This window comes from Syngnathus acus, chromosome 6 (assembly GCF_901709675.1).
Source record: "Syngnathus acus chromosome 6, fSynAcu1.2, whole genome shotgun sequence".
Lineage (NCBI taxonomy): Eukaryota > Metazoa > Chordata > Actinopteri > Syngnathiformes > Syngnathidae > Syngnathus > Syngnathus acus.
Window position 1 is genome coordinate 1319697 of NC_051092.1, and position 16293 is coordinate 1335989.

The 16293-nt window shown below is 43.8% G+C and overlaps 1 protein-coding gene across 2 annotated transcripts; it reads right to left on the minus strand.

Moving 5' to 3' along the window:
- Positions 1-46: 46 nt before the first annotated feature.
- On the minus strand, positions 47-15238 carry LOC119124282 (transient receptor potential cation channel subfamily M member 1). 2 transcript variants are annotated; one of them, XM_037254045.1, is made up of 27 exons: positions 15027-15238; positions 10538-10614; positions 10141-10336; positions 9861-10074; positions 9397-9521; positions 9157-9328; positions 8715-8889; positions 8275-8398; positions 7149-7221; positions 6960-7060; positions 6653-6826; positions 6429-6563; positions 6280-6330; positions 6020-6160; positions 5912-5941; positions 5541-5833; positions 4847-5075; positions 4648-4779; positions 4272-4400; positions 4022-4150; positions 3680-3931; positions 3437-3611; positions 2801-2821; positions 2576-2720; positions 2132-2337; positions 1912-2044; positions 47-1775 (listed from the first exon to the last, which is right to left on the minus strand). In XM_037254045.1, exons 1-27 carry the CDS (start codon positions 15096-15098, stop codon positions 464-466), a joined length of 5016 nt encoding a protein of 1671 aa, XP_037109940.1. In that variant the 5' UTR covers positions 15099-15238; the 3' UTR covers positions 47-463. The 2 variants fall into 2 exon arrangements, 1 of the variants encoding a protein (XP_037109940.1); XR_005098243.1 differs by lacking the exons at positions 47-1775; positions 1912-2044; positions 2132-2337; ... (15 more) ...; positions 7149-7221; positions 8275-8398 and adding an exon at positions 8405-8575 and having other exon boundaries at positions 8644-8889; positions 15027-15155.
- Positions 15239-16293: the final 1055 nt, after the last annotated feature.

Here is a 16293-nt window from a genome sequence, read left to right on the forward strand (position 1 = left end):
CCCAAACTTGAAGGCATTAGACTGACTAGACAATGTACAAACTCCATGTGTTTGTTTTTTAACTTTATGAATTAATGACTGACAAAATAGAAGAGTTCCACTTCCTGTGATGAGAGCCAGTGACTCCATTGTTGTGATGCCATTGTCAGTATTTGCATGTTGTAATATTAAGCACTACCCGAAGAGAAGATGCTTCTGAAAGTGATTGTTGAGTACATGTCACGGTGCAATATATATATATGTTGACATTCGGAAGTTTTTTTTTTTCCACATTAAAAGACTTGAGGAAAGCTTGTTTGGGTGTTTTCAGAAACAGGGACATCTTTCCTCCATACACTAAAAAGTGATTTAGTCGTATTTCGGACTTTCTTCTAATAATTGTGCTCTTCTTGTTCTCCTCGTTGACCTCATAGTCATACGTGACAATTGTGGTTTGATGAATTGTTTCCCGACTTTTCAGATGTCATTCCTTTTCATGAGCGCCATCCTCCATCTTGTGCGTGGCTCCTCCGCACTCCTTCACGGATTTCCTCTCACTACTGGATGCTCTCTTGCTTTTAGCTTTGCGATCCTTGGCGTTCCAGCTCAGAGACCTGTGCGAGGCCAGGAAACTATCCTCGGCGACGCTCAGATACTGAGCGCCGTCGGACATGTTTCTCTTCACCCTGGTCTTGATCTGCTCGTCCGTGAGCTGCGGCGGAGTTCCTTGGCTTTCAACGGGAACCGGACGGATCCCGTCTATTTCTTTCAGCTCCACGCCGGCAGCGGTGCTCTGAAACTGCTGGATGGTTCTTCTGACTGTTGACACTTTCGGCATGTGACCGACCGGGCTGGTGTGCAGAGTGTATTCCAGGTCAGCGGGCCACTCCTTGGGAGTTTTGGCGGCTTGCTCCACGAAGGACGTGTAGTCTTGAGCGTGAACCTCGTCATCGAGCGCCTCGGCCGGACTGTAAATAATGCTGCTCATCGCCCTCCGCTTTGTAACCGGGGACGTTTCATTCGGGGTCTCGGCGGGGACGTGGCGTAACGATTTGGTCCTTTTTGGGGAGGAGGAAGTCGTGGGAGGCAGTTGGGCCTTTTTGACGGGCTCCTCGGGTGGGCTGATGATGATGGTGCTCATGCTCCTCCTCTTTGTCAGAGGAGAACAGGCCGGTTCTTCGGCCGGATAGTGTCTCAGTGATTTGGTCCGTTTGGGCGGCGAGGACGGTTTGAGTCTGTTCTTGTCGGCGATTCGATCCAACAGCTGCGAGCTTCCGACTATCTCCTTGCTGGTTAAAGTTTCGCTGCTGGAGCCCGCAGACACCTGCTTGGGTTCGCAAGGCGATATGAGGATGTCCACGCAAGAGCCCGGTCTGCTTCTACTCAGGCCGCCGCCGACTTCCAAGGTCTGAGCGCCCTCCTTGACGTTCAGCGCGCACGTGCTGGAAGCTTGACTCTTCTGTCTTTCCAGCCCACTTTTCGCCGGTTCCTCTGTGTCCTTCTGCTTGCTGGCAAACTCCTCCATGTCCATGTGGAAGCGGTAGAGGCTGTAACCGTCAGCGCTGTTGATGCTACCCTGGCGAACCAGAGAGGAGGTATCGCACACCGCCGAATTGCGAGAATGAGTCCTGGTCAGCTCTAGCTTATCCAACCCGGCCAGCTTCTCCAAGGCCATCGCCATTCGACCGTGGATCTCCTCCAGTTGGGCCAGGCGGAGATCCACCGTTTGCAGGGAGGCTTTCATGGTGTTCTCCCTCTCGTTGACCTCTTCCAGACGCATGGACATGTTCTCAACTCTGAAGAACCAACACAGGGATGATGAGCGATGCGTGTGCAAACAGTTCATCAAATTGAAATTGGCATCGCAACATGCAATTTGACTTTTTGGGGGATGGGAACACGTTTGGCTGTAATTGCGAAACATGGCCTCACCTTTCTGAGGTAACCTTAATGCGTTCGTCGCTCGAGGACTGCTGCTCGTCTTCCTTTTCCCGAAAGTATTCCTCCACGCACTGTTCCTCAAACTCGTACAGGTTCTTTAGCTCCTCTGGATTCAATCTTAGTTCTTTGACAAAAGTAATTTGTACAATTAAAATGATTAGAGCTGCCTAAAGTATTTTGTGGAACAAGCGAGTGACACGTGTGCACTGACTGAGGCCGCGGTCCTTCTCGTCGAGTTCCCCGTCTTGCTTCTTCCTGGCGCAACGTCGAAAGAGCCGGCTGCAGAGGATGTAGAGGTGGCTGAAGATGATGAGCGGCGGGGGCAGGATGGGCCGGTCGTGGAACGTCATGATTAACTGATAGCGCTGAAACTTCCACACCTGGTTGGAGATGGACTTGACCTCAAAGAAGGTGTTGCTGAGGAAAGATCACACACGAGTACAATTAACAGCTTGTTGAAAGATATTAGTGTACGCAAGCGTTCAAAAGTTTAGAGTCACCCAGACAATTGTGCTTTTACCATTAATTTTTAGATAGCAAGCTACTCTGGATAGCTAGCTAGCTTAGTGTAAGTTTTGAGTTGGTCATTAGACTACAATATAGAAAATATTTACATATATATTTGTGTAAGTAGATCATTTTGAAGTGTATTTACTTGAAGACAGCAATGAGCAGGTTGACCAGGAGAATATTGGCCACGAGAAGGTAGCAGGCCATGATAGCAGGTGTGAGCCAGGCGCCCGGGATGCACGGCGGCAACTTCTTCCCGTCTTCATCGTATAAATGTTCACCACACGGAGCTGTGAGGACAAAAGAGCCGCACCGTTAATACTTGCCATCTTATTAGAATTGATTGAAATTTGTCCGGAAGACTACTCACGATTGATTTCCATTGCATAGACTAAAGAGAAAAAAAAAAGCAGAGCCATCAAAGACGTCAAATAAAGCAATCAGTGATCATTTTACACATCATCATCCTTCTGTCATGATCAAGCTGCTCTCCAAGTAAGAGTGGACTGTTGTTGAATTTAGCAGAGCTCCCATTCTTGTAAGAAAAACACGTTTTAAAATGTCATTTCATCAACGACTGTCTTCACCCTGACAGAAGAGGCATGAAAAACAAAAAACTTGAGGCAGATGATCATGTTTGTGAAATGATACCGATCTTATCAATTTAAACAAATTACCAGGTACATAGCAACAATTTAGAATGGAAAAATACATTCATTTGAGTGGTTCAATTCATTAAATGAAATTCGTGTTAAAAATAGATTCGCTATATACAGAAGTCCTTTCTTATAATTTTCACCGCCACTACCTCAAGAAATTAAAACACACTAGCAGCAACAAAATGATTATTAATATCGAAATGAGGTCAGACTCGGCCTTCTGAAAAGCCCTCGATCGCCACCATCGAGAATCGACAACCGATCACAACACTCACAGCATACACATGAATCTGTGATCATCTGCCCAGAATCAGGAAACAGAATCTTACTATGAATTCTAGTCTTACGGTCTATCGAGTCGGCAAAAACCTCTCCATAGATCATCCAGTAGGGCATATAGAAAATATTCCGAGCCAAGCGCCACGTGGGCTCCTCGTCGGGGTGCAGGATGGCTTGGCGGGCCACCCCGAAGCTCATGAGCACCACCAGCATGATGACCACAAAATACATCATGTCGATCATCTGCAAGAAACGCAAATGCATGTCGCAAAACGGAGCCGCCGTGACTTTGCCGTGTTCGACAGACGTACCATCTTTCCGATCATCATCACGTAGGGTCCCAGGTATTTGTTGACGCCGAAGATGTCCAGGACGCGGATGTACCAGAAGATGATGTCGATGCAGTAAATGACTCTCCCGTAGCCCATGTAGGGTTCGTGCTGGAGCCTCAACATCAGGCCCATGAGGAAGGTGCAGATGGCCACCAGGTCCGTGATGTTCCAGTACTCCTCCAGCCACACGCTGATCTTCTGTTTCAGCTTACCGGGCTCTGACATCAAGATCTTCAAAAGGAATGACATCAATGAGCTAAATCCATTTTTGTCATTTTGACGAGATCTTTCAAGATGGCCCTTGGACTCGATGGAGTTTACCTGTCTGATTTTTTCACTGCCGAGTGTAAGGATGTAAGCGATGACGGTCCACTCTTGTAAGGATGGCCATCGTTCCATCTTGACCAAAATGATGTAGTTGTATAACATCAGGTAGCCCAGATAGCATATCTAATAAAAAAAATAGCACACAAGAAAATAATTTAAAAAAGAAATGCGCAAATTTGTTTTGCAGCATTTTGCTTTCTGTAAACCTAAATTAAATTTACAAATGTTTCAGATCACAACTTACTGTGTTGAACCAAAATTTAGTGAAAGGTGCATCATAAAACTCAAATAATCGTTTGCCAATGGGGATTTTGCGGACGTTGGCATTGCCTTCCTCTTCATCCCCCTTCCGGGAAACGGCGTCATTGGGGTCCTAAAATGCACAAAAACAAGACATTTGACTTTCCCCTAAATAGAAACAGTGACCTACAAAAAAATTGTATCATTTTAATAAAAGAATATCTTTTACTATCATGATACACATTTATGAGATTTAAAGCAGCTGCATTTCAAAAAATATTCAAGACGCAAAATGTAATTCATTCCAAATGACGCACATTGATGTTTTTGTGCAGTATTAGACAGCAGAAAGAATGAAACACAATAGTTTGGAGATGAACCTTGCTGGATTTGGTGTCATCCTCTTTCTCTTTTCCTTCTTCTTTGCCTCCGGGCGCATTGTAGGATGAGTCATCCCCGAGACGGAAATCCAGCAGAAGAATCAGCGGAGGAAAAATGATTCCCAAAATGACCTAATGATTTGAAAAACACATCAGGTGAGATGAGTGTTTAATCTTTGATTGATTTGGTGAGCGATACCTTGAGGCCTGGGTTCTTGCCGATCCTCAGGCAGCCCATCCACATGTCCGTGAGCAACATCTGGCTGCACGTGTGGGCGATGAAGTCTCGCTGCTTGGCGGCCACCGCTAACTTCAGACAGGTAGAGTTGCTCCAGTTCACCAGCTCGTAGGTCAACAGCTTCATGGCCACCTGCTCGTCGTGCTTGTACGACTGGTCCAGCAGCTCGTAGGCCAGTTGGCCAAATTCTCTACACAGAAGAACGATATAATCAGCATCCGAGGATTTTGACCAATCAAAAATGGCCTTTCAGCGTTAGTGTAGCAACATGGATGTTTTGTTTACGCTATGAGGGATTGTAATTTGGATTCTTGTTGGTGCACACGTGATTAGAAATCAATCCAGGGTTGCAGAGAAAAAAAGTTTCTTAATTGTATTTTTTGTTAGCAATTAAGCTCATGGACTTAAATGATGCAGTTTTATAAAATAGATGTGAAATCATTTAGCATTTTGTATTAGCAATCCATTTTTATTAGAAATATATTGAATTATATGTTTTATGTTCGGTAATGGACAAAATAAATAATAACAAAAAATATCTTGAGCCATTATAGAAATAACACAAAAGCAGATGACAGGCTGAATGTTTCACAGAAGATAAAAAAAACATTCATGAACCAGGATATGAGATTAAAAATCAAATCATGACACTAACTTTGAGTTGTTCTCCAGGTCTTGGGAGATGTCGTCCACGAGCTCACTCTCAGAGCACTCGTGTGCCATGGCCTTGAAGAGTTTGCAGGCCACCAGCGCCTTGGCCATGGCCTCCTCCCCTCGTTGCCAAAGAAAGAGCGACATCTTCTGGCGCTTCATCAGTACTGCCCACAACATTAACTCGTGGAAGGGATACTGGAAGCGACACACCTCCGGGTCATCGACGTCAATGTCCACTTCTTCCTCCTTTTTCTTTTTAGCCTTTTTCTTGCCTTTCGTTCGAGGTTCGTCATCCTAACGCATAAAAAGACATTTTCATGTTTTCATCTGATGACGTCATTTGTGTGGTTTGCCAGCAAATGGGTGCCTCACCTCCATCCCGAGAAGCTTGAGCGCTTTGGGCTGAGAAAAAAAAAAAGACGGCCATTAGTATCAAACTGTCAAATGATTCCAAACACCGGTTTTAATTTTCATACGCACCCTTTTAAGTCCATACAGAGTATTGTAGAGGTTTCGGAAAGCCTTTCTGGTGTAATTACTTCTGTAAGCTCCACCCATGAGGTACTCCAGCACCAGGCCAATGTCAATCAAGGTGATTTGGTAATCTGGAGGAAGATTTCCCTGCAGAGAAAAAAAGAGATCAAGTGGATGAAGTCAACTTTAAACACACATGCACCAAAAATACTAAACAATAAAAATAACCTTTTATGATTAAAAAAAAAAACATTCATCAAAATTACCTTTTTGACGTCCCTAACTACAGCATGCAGAGTATTTGCAGGGCCAAGTTTCTAAATAATAAAAAAAAAAGTCAATTTATTTTGATGCAAACTACAGTCACAATTATACTCGCTTAGCCGTTTAAAATAAAAGTTTCACACGGGCCCACCGTATTGTACAACTCCTCCAGTCTTGGAATGGTGAGGAAGTGGTGAATATTGACACCATTTTCCAGAAGCAGCTTGACAAAGTCAACTCTATCCAACACCAACGCATCCATCATGGCCTGCTCCAGAGAATTCACCTGCCCCAAAAAAAAAAAGTATATTGTTCATATTTACAAATCTAAAAATCTGAAGTGACTGTTTTTTTTTTTAAAAAGTCACATCTTACCCAACGAATGAGCTCCAACTTGCGCGGATCCGTTTCTTCTGGAGGTTCAGGTTTTGCTTTTCCTTTGCCCTTTCCTTTCTTGGCCCTGGTTTTATTGCGAGGGGCGCTGGCGGGGCTTTTCTGCTTCTCCTGGACCGGGGCCAGCGCCGTTGTGTTGGCAATGGCGCCGGCAGGCTGACAAAGTCAATTTTGTGTGTACAAATAGTTTTCAGTACAACTTTAAAATTGGATTTATTTTGTGCTGGAAACAAATGAACGTAATACAATTTTAAATGCAATAATGTATTTTGAACCTTGCATCACTCACAGGTAAATTATGTCCGTAAACAAAGATGTGATTGCGAGCAATGTCCACTCGGTTCCAGGCCAGAGCCAAACTGAGCTGGTCGGCCGCCGAAGCGTTCGTGCCTGACGTGAGACAAAAAAACGGGCGACACATGCAAGAAAATAAAAGGAACCACGCGGCAACACTCGATGCGTTGATCTTTAATGGTACCTTTTAACAAAGCTGTAAGAATGGCCATTTCGATATCTTGCTGACCTTCGGAACCCATCCGAAAAACAGTGATCTATTTGTGAAGAAGCAAAGATCATTTGGGAAAAAATGAAAGGCGCTGAGAGGGAACTAGGACGGAAAGATTCGATGAAAATGCAATTTGGGTTGCAAAGTGGTGGAACATTTCCAGAAATGTTTATTTGGAGGATTTTGATACAGAAGAGAGACTTTTAAGAATATCCAGAGGAGATTAAATCTCAGAAGCTCTTGGCTGTGAGGCAGACATGCTGCGCTGTCTTCATTTCGAATTAACAGGAGCTTTGTGGTGACAAACAACTCTTCGGCCTGCACTTGACCTTTGCCCCACAAGGGACTTGCTGGCATCATGAAATGACACACGTGGTCTTTTTGCCAGCTGCTCACCAGGGATGCATTTTAGGATGAACAGATTATGCTTTGACACCAGACAGACAACCTACCTGTAGGTCATGAGACTTAAAAAGCTCAATTTCTAATTTGGGTCACATGACATAAAACATTATGAAGAGAAAGAGTTGGCTGTGGTAACGATAATCTAAAAAAAAAAAAAGTCTTGTTTAAATTGCTTATCTGGGTTTGCGAGGGCATTAGGTGGTCTAATACGATGGCACTCTGGGCTGAGAGGAACCAGAGTAAGGATTATGGAGATGGATCTTCCATCTGTTTTGTAGTGCATGCTTACTGTGACTGGATGAGGCTAAAGTATACTTGTATCTTTCCCAAGCAAATGGACGGAGCGTGCAGATTTAACGAATCACATGACTGGCGCTTCATTGACACGTTGGAAGAACATTTTGGGGATTAAAAGCACACTTTCTTCACAGCGCTGGCCGGGTCGCCACTTTGCAACCTTTGGCATGATGCATGAGGATGATGCATGAGGATTATTTCACATGTCACGCATGAGCACGGCGAGGAGAAATGACAAGCAGGTGGTGGGGATTAGGTTGATTCAATATGTTAATTGGAAAAGGAAAAAAAAAAACACGGATGAGTGGATGAATGAGCATGGAGACCCAGTGCTTGACATCCATGTTTATTGAGGTACAATTCACTTTTAAACGACATTGCGGGTCACCTTACTCACCAGTTCCCTCTTCTTCATACATTCCATCACCATGAGCAGGATTTGCTGCGACTGACTCTTGCTGTAGTTGAACGTCTTCTGAATGGTCACCAGCAGTTGGTCTCGCACGTCGTCGTTAACCAGCCTGGGGGAGGAGCTTCAGGTTGGAGGTGATCGAAAGGCCGGCAGGCCAGATTTCGCCTTGCCACAACTTTCCCTTGATTTGAAGAATGTGCTATTTAACTTTTTAAATCCTATTGTTAGTTGCAATCCTACACCAAATCTTTGTTAGGGTCAATTCCAAAGTATGGTCTGGGGGCCATTTGCGGCCCTTCATCCACGTTATTGCGGCCCGCAGCATAAATAAAAATTGACACGTCCCGATTTTATAATTTTCAATATTTTTGGGGGTCATTTTTCAATAACTTTGTGACGGCCCTTGACGTACAGTAAATACTCACCCTCCATCCTCGGAGAACTTATGCGCAAAGGAAATAATGTCAGAGGCGCGGCCACTGCCGTCGCACACCACCACCGGGATCGGAGGCTCATCTCGCAGACTCTCCAGAGCGATGGAGATCACGTTCGGACCTCCTTCTACTATCAGACACACTAGTGGGACACCCTGGCCCAGACCTGTAAAACACACCATTTTCTTAAAGGTGAAGTAGAAGATAGAACACAGCGAGTGGGATTTTGATGCGAGGACAAACACAACGAAAGGAGAGCGAGCGAAGTCTGTGGTGACAGCTGAGCATCCCTTTGCTGTCCCTGCCTTATCCGAGCTCCAGGCATAGGATGACAAAGGGAAGCCCATGGGTCACAGAGGAGGCTCTCCGTATCCAACGCGTGGTGAGAAGACGAACCCCCCCCCCCCCCCCAGATGTGTCCGGCATCACTTACGGGTGTTGATCTTCTGCAAGGAGATGTGCTTCTCCAGCAGGCGGCGGAGCTTGACCTCCGAGCCGTACTTGCCGCAGGTGCCGTTGTCCGTCAGGATGAAGTGCGAGTGGCTGTTGTTGAGCACGGCCAGCTTGCTCAGCGGGTTGGCCATCGTCTGGTAGGGTCTGGTCACCTGAAAGGAGAAGATCTCATGAATCAAGTCTCCTTTTTGTTGGATGGATTCCGCTTTTGGATGCTCACATCTTTCCCAATGAGGTCTTCTTTGTTCTCCAGGATGCCCCACGGGGCGATTCCTATGGCGCAGACTTTTCCTCGTGACTTGGAGGAATGGTCCTTTAAGGCGTCGCCCACATGACGGATCACACCTAAGAAAAACACAAAGTGTGCAAAAAAACCTGCTATTTTTCTCTTGCCGGAATGCCAGTTTTAATAAATGGAAATATTTGGAGCCATTTAGAAAAAGCGGGTAATTTCTCTGAGTGCACCTCAGTGAACGTGAAATGCTTGGATGTGCACTCAAAGCTCTTAATTGTAGTGTTCGCCCCTCCCCCCCCCTCCCCTCCCCTCCCCTTCCCAGGCAGGAAATTGCAGCAGCATTATATAATAACAGTTGAGTGCAGGGCTAATCTTCTAATGGCACTAATAGTTATTTGTTAAGTGACCAGTAAACGGAATGATGCTAGGGCTGTCACAATCGGCCTCACCTGTGTTGACCCCGCCCGTGAAGATCCAAGCGCCCGTGGTGACGGCCGCTTTAATCAGACCTTTGCCGAAAACCTGCTTGAGTTTGGGCTGAAGGTCAAAGTTCTGCAGGCCTCCGTGCACCGAGATGAGTAACGTGGGCAGCTCCAACTGCCAGTCCTTCACCATCAAATGTAGCAGGTTGTCCGGTTTGGTGTCGTAGGACACTCGGATGTACTATTGCGGAGAGGACGGGAATTTGAGCGGCGAGAATCACGACCGGTAAAAGCCGGTTCTTCTCACCATGGCCTTGTTGATGAAGCCTCCGCCCTGGAACTCGATCACGCCGTAGGAATCCGTCGGGTAGGTCCTGGTGTGTTTGATCACGCTCCATTTGTCTTTGGGGGTGTCGATCTGCACGAGCTGGTGGGCCTCCTCCAGAGAGTTGGCGCCGGGCGGGATGGCCACATGCTGCGTTGTCAGCTGACCGCATGAACATCTAAACGGGAACGTGTGACAAGATTCAAGATCAGTCAGATGGAAACATTTTTGTTTGGTCTAGGTCACAGTGTTAGGGCATAATTGGCCATAAAAAAATTTTTCAAAAAAAGAATGTCACCAAAATGTAATGATAGATTTTTTAATTCCACCAAAAGTGTTTTTCTAATTGCAAACTCCGTATTTTGAAAAGCACTATTACCTGGTGGTGTCCTTGGTGGGAAAGATGTGAATGCATTCTCTTTTCAGAAACGTCCTCTCAATCCAAACTCGCTGCGCCTAAGAAAAAAAAAATAGACCAAAAAAAAAGCCTTTGTCACAGCACAAAAGCAATCAGCCATAAATTGCATCCGAAAAGTGCCTCTCCTCTGATGCCTTTCCAATTCAGAGCCGAAAATAACCTGAGCCAAGCAAAAAAGAAAAACCAAATTGTGCCATTGTCGAGCGTGAATGAGTAATTAAAAGTGGAGCAGTGGGAGCTCCGCTTTCCAGGAAAAGCGTTGGCAGCAGCAGCAGCAAAAACAGTAAAAAAAAAAGAACTTCATTAGCTTCTACAGTTGTTCCATCCTAAATTGTTTTTTTCCCCTCTCAGTTTAACTTTTAAGATCATGTGAGTGTGACTGAAAGACACAACGAATGAATTCTTGCCGATGCCTTGTGATTTGGAATCACAAGAGTGCTGCTACTGTTCTTTGCTTTCATCCCAGCAAAAGGACTCGGGCAAGAAATAATCACTTCTTTATAGTTCTATAAATAGAAGTATAGTCAGAATTTACACTACTTGGTTATCATCTACAATGAAGTTTTATGCTGACTAGTATTTTGAAACCCCCACTCCTTTATTCTCATTGAATATTGGAATATTAATAATTAAATTAATAGATTGCAACAGTCGAGCCTTGGAGTTTTTTTTTTTACCAATTTTGTTTTTAATTAAAACATTGTAACTAATTTCTAGTAGCGCAAAAACAATTAAGACAAACAAAAAGTAATCATTTTTTCTTCATTCTCAGTGTAAATGAATCAATAACTAAACCTGTTGCTCACCCACAAAAAAATAATCACTTTCTAGCCATCAGGTCAGATCTAAAAAAAAAAAAAAAAGAAAGTTCACAACTAAATAAAATTTGAAATCATGGCAGTATTTCCACTTACATAAAAGCTTCAAGTGTCGTGTCTGAGAAGCTGAAAAGTGAGCTGGAGCTGGAGCTGGAGTGTTGCTGCTGCTGCTGCCGCCGCTGCAGTCTGACTGAATCCCGGACAGGACATGACGCTTGTTCACTTTATGAGGGCCGGCTAATATGATGAGCATGTGAGCGGGCTCTTTGTTCGGCCCAGTCTCATGACTCCAGTTCAAGGTAATCCTTTTGGGAGTCCCATGACCCCCTTCCCTTCCCCATGCCCACAGGGTATTTGAACAAGGCACAATAAATCTACTTTGATAAGCGGCCCCTAATCTCCAAATTTGTTCAAACTTTTTTTACGTGTTTGCCCTTGCACCCATGTGGAAGAAGACGCTTGTTTGTGCGCCACGACGAGACTTTTCATTTGAAAACAAGAACCCCCCCCCCCGCTTTCCCCCATGTACCATCATTTCCAGCTACTTATTTCAACCCAAATTTGCATAATTGAGAGAATTGGATTGGCGCATTCTTTCAGAGGGCGCCTCGTTAAGACACGACTGCTCTCCTGCTGAGGGCAAGTTCATTCAATCGTAATTGCGGTTCATTTCGATTTCCACCTTGTTGGGGTGGCGGAATAGATCACGCCAAACGCAATATCAGACATATTTGCTTGTTTTGGAGCGTATTGTTTTGACAAATGATGGCGTTAAGTGAGAATAAGAATGGGCTGCCAATTAAAAGCACTTCAAGGCCTTGCTTAAATTAGCAGATGAAAGCAGAAGCTGAGCTGGAAGTTAAGAAGCAGAAGGTCAGAGATAGTTTCAAACTTTCCTTACATGAAATGGTCGCACCAGCGACTTTTAGGAGTTTTTTTAAGAATTGTTTTTTGGGGGGGGGGGGGACTGAAATGACAAATTGATGCCCCTAACTAAACACGTGATCAGGAGGGGGGCGCTATTAATTATTGGAAAGGAAAACAAAAGGCATTTTCTTCAGGCTTTGGCCGACATGACGCACTTAAAGTCATTAAGCACAGCGAATGAAAACTCCAAGCAGCTGCCTCGCTCGAGCTGCCTCCGAGCGCTTAACGAAAAATCTTCAAGATTTGGATATTCGGCCAGATCACATTGTGTCACACGGGGAAAATTAACAGGAATTAAGACAAGCCTCGGCACAATAAACAACATTCATTTCAAACATGCGGCCGTTCGGAAACAATGGCTCATTGTGGATGGATTGAAATTTCACACATTTTTATGAGCCCTTTAGAAATCAAAAACATTCAGAACCAGGCTTCTTTTTTTTTTGGAGTATTTGTTGACTGTGCGACTGTGTCATTGACCGCAAAAAGCAATTGAACTGTTTTAAGATAAAACTACAAAGAAATTTGTAGAACTTTTTTCAGTGTTTCAGTGTCCACCATGCAATATTCTATTCAACTTGCCTTTGTGTGCTGCAGTCACATGGGCCAGGCAGGTCTCCTGACCCACCCGCAGCTTAGCGAGAAAGATCACAGCCAATTTGTTCCACTGCAGTGACAATTCCACGTAACCCAGAATCACAAATATTGTGGAAAAATAAATATTAAGGAGCTTCCTCTATTTTAGGTTGTCGCTTTTTGTGTGTGAACAAGTGGCAGATCCATTTGTGGACTAAGAATGGAGTGAAAGAAGAATGAAATTGGTCATAAAGGATTTGGGGGTCCTATGTGGAATGTGATGTCACCAGGGTTGGAGATAAAAGCCACTAATTGCTTGACTTTGCCGCTTAACGACAATGTGGTTGGAGTTTGATGCAGCGTGAAGGGAAGGAAACCTGTGTGGATTGTTTAAGGAATACTTCAGAACCACACAGGATCCCACCAAGGCCCAACAAAAAGCCGTCTTTCACGGCGTTGGGGGAGGAGAGATTTGCCCCACGAGATACGGGCCGGATCTCGTGGTAAACAACTTTGCGTTAACTGTGAAACGAGCTGTTTTCACTCGCTGTAAATGTACTCGATTGTCATACCGGGTTTGAAAATCCAGTTAGCTATCACATGAGCGACATGTCACTGATTAGCCTCGCCAGTTGACGCAGTCATAAGACGTTTTTAAGCGGCTACTCCCTCTTTGGCCCCAAGGAATGTTGGGGCCAAAGAGGGAGTAGCCGCCTATTAACCTGTTGAGAGACAACTTGTTAAATTGGCATCCTGTTTTTTTTTTTTTAATCAAGAGACAAAGATTATATTGCAAATTTATGAATGAAAAATTGATGAAGAAGCTGATTTAAGGATAAATAATTGGCATATATTTGAAAGTGTAATGTATTTTTCATTTAAGCGACATTGTAAATATTTTACAATTAGGCAAAATAGGAGAAATAATTTGCCCAGTTTTGAATATTCTGTGAAGATTTTTTAATTGTGTTCAGATAGAAATGTTCCTTTTTTTGAAACATTAAAAATGAATTCCCAACATTTTTTTATTAGTCCTAATGCTGACCTCTGGCCTAAAGGCATCAGCTCTCTGCTGACTTGGGCCTGACGCAGTCATGTGATCTCATCAATACAATGGGCAATTGTGGCGCATTTCAAATGACTTGTGCTCTTACATTAAAATATGGAATGGGAAATTGAAGACAGCTCAGTGGCGCTCTCACTTGAGGCTATGGATGATATGAGTTGATTTGTTTTGCAACAGCTGAGCCTTGAAGCTCGTGTTCCTTTCCTCGGTGAAAGGGCAAACAGATCAGCCGGGCCGCTTTGTGCTGACTCGCATCTGATCTTATGAAACAGAGCATGTTTGTTAAGACGTGATTGCAAAATGAATAAATTAAATCATTTATTGTTCTATTTTGAGAATTAATTAAATGATGATATTATTATACACAAAATAAGTCAAACTTGAGATGAAAGTAATATTTTTGTTCTTTTGTGGATGACCTCATTTTTAAATTCATAAGTAAATTGCTCTGGTTTTAATACTCAGCCCAGCTAAATTTTTAGAGGATAAAGCGCTGTGGTGTGAACAGCAAAATATATCAATTAAGTGTTAATTAAAAAATAAAAAACACTAAACATTTGGCAGATGTATGAACAATTGTGGAAATGTATGCTACTTTTTGGTGATATTCAGCCATATTTCTCAGACTAGATGCTTGAGCTATATAATCCTGGAACACACCCTAGTCCGAAGCGGGAGCATTATTTCATATACAAAATCACAAAGCGCACCGGTTGTTTTCAAGAACGTATAAATAGTGGTAATCACATGAAAGCAGACTTTCCAAAAACATATCACAGGACTGTAATCTTCCGTGCTTGCCATACTGGGCCATTATGTCGGATTAAAGCAGCGAGCAGCTCTTACTTGAAGCTCGCTCAGCTTCACTTAACGTTTTGCTTGCAGGGGGTTGCGGCCCACAACATGTGCATGCCGGCACACAAAATGTGATTGGTTGAGACGGACGGCTGCGTGGACTCTGACGACGCGCCAATGCGGCATGTGCTAGAACATTCATTTCATATCTGTCAAACGAAAACATTTCCAGATTGAACGTAAAAGGCGTTCATTGACAGTTTCCTACCTTCTGCGAGCCTGACGTGCTGCGTTTCAGGGAGGATCTCTTGAAGGTGCCACTGGGGCCCTTGGGGTCCATGTTGAAGATACTGGAAGCAGCCGTAAGAGGTCAAGGCCAACATCAGCACCAGGAAGCCACTGTGAAATCAAGCTGTAGTCAAAAGTTGCACATCGCTGAGCGCTTCTTCTCCGCTCCCTCTGCTCAGCGGCGACTGACAAGACACACATCCCAACCGGGGATATAAATCACTCGATGGCATACTTGACACATAGACCCTTTTCCTCTGCCGCGCATCCCGTAATCAGGATTAATGCAGCCGGCAGTCTAATGGATAGAGCTTTATTAAATGGTTATTGAAGGTAAATCTACTTTGGCACACCACAAGCCCCGAAAAAGGCTTAGTGCGACCATGCAAGCTGCGAAGCTAAACTTAGCAGGCCGAGGGGGGAAAGGTTGTCCTAGCGCGGAACGTCGGAGGACAAGAGTCTTCAAAATGGAAACACCAGCAAGGATACATCGAGCTGAATTGTTCTTTGTCATCTTTATGGAAACATTCAGTCTCTGATTATGTCACAAAGGTAAAGACCATGCAAGAAGCAGCAGTTGGTCAGACAAAAACCACAACAAAACTGATGACTGGACGTGGATCATCTCGTTATTTTTTTATTACTGTTTTGTTGAATGGTTGTGTTATTCAAGAAAGTCTAGAAATTCTGTCAGGACATGTAAACTTATGAAAACAACTAAAAGTCTGTTTTACTGATATTAAAAAAAAAAAAAAGGTCGTCCATCTGTATTATACCGCCCCCTAGTGGTCATGATGCGCATAACCGAGGAGTTCCATGTATTTAGTTTAAGTTTCAAGTATATCCACCATTAATTTTGCTCCTCTCGCGTATACTGTACCTAATGCTGATCTAATGACGTCACGTACTATGTCTTTGTTTTTGCTAATAAAGACAGCCACGACTTTCACATTACAATTGAAAGACATTGGCTTCCTCAGTCGCTAAAATGGAGAACACTTGCGAATTTGACATGAAACTGGAATTGATTCATGTTGCAACCCAACACCTCCCTCTATTGGATGCTATCTGAAACTGCTGCGATTTCTCTTCTAAATTTAATGCCTCATGTTTTGTGTACTACCAACCTTGTTAGCCATGCGTTTCAAAATTTAAAAAAATATATTCTATTTAATTCATACTCACTGTTCCAAGTTGAATAAACACAAATTTAATCAGTTCTGCTTTGAGACTACACATAAAACCAA

Coding starts and splice junctions, on each gene's coding strand:
- LOC119124282 (XM_037254045.1), bottom strand. CDS start 15,098: ATGGACCCCAAGGGCCCCAGTGGCACCTTCAAGAGATCCTCCCTGAAA. Junction 9,522..9,860: donor CACGGGCGGGGTCAACACAG/GTGAGGCCGATT, acceptor TGTTTTTCTTAG/GTGTGATCCGTCATGTGGGC. Junction 5,076..5,540: donor GACCTGGAGAACAACTCAAA/GTTAGTGTCATG, acceptor TCTTCTGTGTAG/AGAATTTGGCCAACTGGCCT.